General features: G+C 45.1%; 2 protein-coding genes across 2 annotated transcripts in view; both read left to right on the forward strand.

Annotated features, from left to right (window-relative positions):
• Positions 1–876: 876 nt before the first annotated feature.
• On the forward strand, positions 877–1,839 carry PHALS_03514 (cellulase (glycosyl hydrolase family 5) subfamily protein; the record flags this gene model as incomplete). Its single annotated transcript, XM_024717737.1, has 1 exon — positions 877–1,839. The coding sequence occupies one exon, from the start codon at positions 877–879 to the stop codon at positions 1,837–1,839; it is 963 nt and encodes a 320-aa protein (XP_024583206.1).
• A 489-nt stretch (positions 1,840–2,328) lies between these two features.
• Positions 2,329–4,761, forward strand: part of PHALS_03515 (hypothetical protein F442_21222) — a gene marked incomplete at both ends in the record, with an annotated part of 2,471 nt that continues 38 nt past the window's right edge. Inside the window, 4 exons of the mRNA XM_024717738.1 lie at positions 2,329–2,403; positions 2,468–2,633; positions 2,699–2,872; positions 2,929–4,761. The exon at positions 2,929–4,761 is cut by the window's right edge and continues 38 nt beyond it. Coding sequence (XP_024583207.1) covers positions 2,329–2,403; positions 2,468–2,633; positions 2,699–2,872; positions 2,929–4,761 — 2,248 coding nt within the window. The remainder of the gene's footprint in view (positions 2,404–2,467; positions 2,634–2,698; positions 2,873–2,928) is intronic.

Consider the following 4,761-nt stretch of genomic DNA (forward strand, 5'->3'; position numbering starts at 1 on the left):
TTCCATCCTTCCACTCAAAGACCTTAACGCTCACCATGAGCGGCTTCAGGCGGGGAAAATCATCCGTCACCAACGGTGGCGTCATAGACGCAAATGATGCAGACATCTTCTGCTGCAGTAGCAGCGCGTTTTCGTTACTTGAAAATGCCTCTAGACGCGCACCGAATGTCTCGGAATTATGCGCTACAAGGAGTTGCACGCCCTCAGGGCCAAGCAAGGAGATAAGCTTGTTAAGCCCGTCCTGCATGCTCTGGGTCTCACAGAGGATCATTCTAAACGACTCAGGTGTAGATTGATTGCAAGTGCTACCAAGTGCGGCGGGGCTGCCGTAGTTTAGCGCTTAAGAAAGCGTAATTTAGGTCAGTTGGAACAAGTACGAGTTAGCGGATCGCAATGCGCTTGTAATTGACTCTTCGGTTAAAAATCCAAAACTGATTTCTATTTTTTCTAATTTTAAATGATAAGATTTTTCTAAATATCCTGAATATATATAATAAATAAAATACATGCATAACTACGTTTTCTTGTTTTCGCCATGCACATCTCGTGTGACACACACACCTGTCACCAGGATAAGTGTAACCCCGTTACATATAATCTGCTTTGAGATGATTTCCATCCATGTACTACCTGTGTGGTATCATCCACTTGTCGCATTTAAGTGAATATTATTCTTGAGAATTTCGTCAATTCCGAGCTTTAGTGTTATCAGATCTAGCACGAATGAGATTGCCGCTGTGCTTCGAGGCCACCCTAGGCGGCATTTGCCTCAATGATAAGCCTTTCTTTTTGAAAGGTGCGAGTTTTTTTGGTATGGAAAGTGATATCTGCGTACCCCACGGGCTCTGGGGTGGCCCTGATTCCACGACTTTAGCAATGGTGGCGCAATTGCTTCGCGCAAACAACTTTAACCTTGTTCGCATACCGTTAGCAGTGGCTGCAGTGACGAACAATATTGAAGTTGATCGTTACAAGATGGGCAATGAGACAAAATTGCTCGAGACTTTTCAAGAGCGTGAACTGCTCTACTTGGATGTGCTGGATTATGTGGTGAACGAGCTTGAGCATCATAATTTATTGGTATTGCTGGACGCCCACGTTATGCAGCCTGCTGGATCAATCCCACCATTGTGGTACGACGATGAACAGGATTGCACTCAAGATATAGTAGAACAGATGTGGAGAACGCTAGCTTTGAGGTATAAGAACAAATGGAATGTGATTGGCGCTGATCTGAACAATGAGCCACACGGAGAAGCGACATGGGGCTCAGGAAATGTCAAGACAGATTGGAGACTCGCTGCGACGAGATTAGCTGACCAGGTGTTGACTTTGTGTCCTCGCTGGCTTATCTTTGTGGAAGGGGTGCAGACGACAAAGTATAATCCAGGACACGATGTTCCTTGCTTTTGGGGTGAAAATCTACAAGCAGCTGGCCAATTGCCGGTTGAGCTGTGCGTAGACAATCGTCTTGTGTATAGTCCACATACTTATGGACCTGCAGTTGCGAATCAACCGTATTTTAATGCAGAAGACTTTCCACACAATATGCCTTGCGTCTGGGATTCTCACTTTGGATATTTAAAAAGAGAAGCTAGGGTACCGCTGGTGATTGGCGAATGGGGTGGTCGTTTTGATAATCGAAAAGACTGGAGCTGGCAAAAGCGGTTTGCTGAGTATGTTCAACATAATCGTATTGATGGAGTTATTTTCTGGTGCGTTAACCCGAATGGCGGTGACACAGACGGTTTACTGTGCGCTGATTGGCGCACACCGAATGATAAAGCGTTTCAGGTATTATCGCGCTTTACGGGGACGCCTGTGCCTCCATCATGCTGAGTGCTGAAGCCGAACCCAGAAATAATTTCTTAATTGTATACCGTGTGTCACGGGATCAACTAAAGCAGGTGTTAAATAAACCTTTCTATTTGTGATTGGGACTCATTCCCCGACATCCATTTATACCAAGTTTAAAAACTTATCAAACCATGGCTGCTGCTCAACTTCGTTGAGATAAAACTGTTGCACTCTATGGCTCAAATCCAAGAGGTCATTGTAACAAAATTGTAAAGTGTACGCACACCATAATTTGGTTCTCTGGAATCAGCTAGACATGCCTCAGGGGCTCTTGAATACACCGGCAATGTAATGAATCGACTCAAAGGCTTATATACAATATGTTTTTTTTAAAGTGTAAAGCTAGAATCTGTCGTTTTGACGGAATGAAAATAATAGATTCTAAGCAAATATACGTGTGTGTGTGGGCGGCGGGTCGGGTAGCTTTGGATCTCTTTCTATATTAAACCATTAGAGCAAAGATACGTTGTCATGTTTGAGCCTCTCCGAAGCTCCACCTTTTCCACCAACACGCGTGCTGTCTGCATCGGCAGCGGCCGCTTCATGGTACGCTTTATTTGATTCATTACGTATTGCATGTCAATCACACTTTGATTGGTTCTTCGTTTAGCGGGCCGTACTAGTTCCAATCTTTCGATCTCTTGATTCAAGTGTCATTGTGGCTCAGACCCGTGGCACGAGCTTTGCATCAGCTTGTGCCGCTGCAGAGGGCAAGTACGAGGTAGATACTATAAAACCAGACGGTCAAAAGGATACGACTGTTATCGAGCTGGAAGGTATATACGCTACAGTCAATTGAGTTGAGCTGATATTGAGCAATCTTTTATGTATCTTAACACAGCGGTGGGCTCACTGGGTGTTCCCGAGGGCCGTGCGGCGTTTCTAAAGCTCCCGAACAAACTCCCACAGCTTAAATATATCGGTTTTGGCGTCACTGAAGCGGGTCTGCAGTCCGGTTCTCAGGCAATTCAAGATCTTGCTGCGTTTTTGCAAGCTGCATCGATTAGTATTCAAGGTACAAAGGTTTAGATACTTATCGATCAACCTTCTCATTTGTCGCTACTTTTCTAGACAATGACATCTCGATCATCAATTCGGACAATTTTCCAAACAATGGTGACCATATCAAGAAACTCGTTTTAGAGCTAGATTGGGTCCAGAGGGATGAGTCTGCTGATTTTCGTCAGTTTCTAGACAACAATATACATTTTCACAATACGATGGTTGATCGCATCACCAACCATCGGACTGGAGACCCGCTTGTGCCTCTCACTGAGCCATTGCCGGCCAAAGTTCTTGCAATTGAGGATTTACATGGCGTTCTGGATGTCAACAGTCTTGGTCAAGTCCCTGGTGTTCACGTGCGTACAAGCAAATCGGACATAGCAAAGGATTATTTGCTTAAGTTTTCGCTTGGCAACGCTATCAATTCAGCCATGGTACATCTATTAGCCCTTTCTCGTCAACGTACAGCTAATCAATTTCAACGCTTTCCGATTGTCAGCGAGTATCTCGATGCTTTGTTTGAAAAAGATCTTTTGCCAGCATTACTAGCTGGTCATGTGGCCGAGCAAGAGGCTCGAAATTTCTACGCTGAGTGGCTTGTGCGTATGAAACACCCCCAACTTGGACTTGACAACTTCTGGGTCTCACAGAATGCACTTTTGCGACTTTACGTGCGTTTATTGAATTCGGTCAATGTCAACGTCGCTCACAACAACAAATACCGTCCAAGTAATGTTATGGCATTTGCAACAGCAATTACATTGCGCTATCTCACACCGTCGCAAATTGACTCGAAACGTACGGCGTCAACAATTTTTGTGGGTCAAATGGATCCCGTACAAAACATCGCACCGAGTTTTTCACTATCAGAAAGAAATTATTACTACGATACTGGACTCACAGCAAACTTATCTACAGGTAAATATGAATTTGATGATGGTGAGAATGGACGAGTTGCTCGCTTGCTTTGGCATGCGAGTCACCATGTGTTGGAAGCTACTAAGAGCCGCAACGACGATCCACGGATTTCGCTCGAAGTGTCGAGTGGTGTCGGTGTAGCTATTGCCAGTGTACTTGGGTCTGTTAAAGGCTTTGACCTTACAAATGACGTGTATGCTTCGTTCGCTGCTGATGTTGCTTCTCTGTATCAGCGTCTTATCTCTGGTAAACAAACAGCTCTGGAAACATTGGAGGACGTCCTACGCAACGACAACATAAGTGAATATCTTAGTTCGAAGGAAGAAGTGGCGAATTTTGTACGTGAAGCAGTGGCAAGCGTCCAAATTATTGATGTACACACGCATTTGTTCCCTCCAAGTCATGGCAAACTCATGCTTTGGGGCATCAACGAATTGCTTACGTACCATTACCTTGTGGCCGAGTTTCTGCAGACATCCCAGTTGCAAGTAGAAGAGCTTAATTTGTATTCGAAGGAAGAACAGGCCACAATGATCTGGCAGCATTTGTTTGTTGATCGCTCGCCCGTGTCTGAAGCGTGTCGTGGTGTATTGACGACGCTACACTTATTGGGTCTCGACAATCTTGTGGCCAAGCGCGATATTGTAGCCATTCAAAAATGGTTTCAGCTGCAGGACCCTGAAGAATACGTCGACACGGTCTTTCGTCTCTCGGGACTTAAGTACGCAGTGATGACCAACATCCCTTTTGAACCAGAAGAAGCTCGTCACTGGCTCGGTGATCCGGCTACGAACACTCCACCTCCTTCTTGGTCACGAAAATACTTTCGATCAGCTTTGCGTGTGGACCAAATTTTGCTGGGTGACTGGGCGTCTATCGGTCTGACGCTAGATGTGTTCAAGTTACCGCATACTCTAGAAGGGGTGCGTAATTTACTGGAGAAATGGATTGAGATTATGACTCCAGAGTACTTCATGGCAA

This window comes from Plasmopara halstedii, assembly GCF_900000015.1.
Source record: "Plasmopara halstedii genome assembly, contig: Scaffold_2386, whole genome shotgun sequence".
NCBI lineage: Eukaryota > Oomycota > Peronosporomycetes > Peronosporales > Peronosporaceae > Plasmopara > Plasmopara halstedii.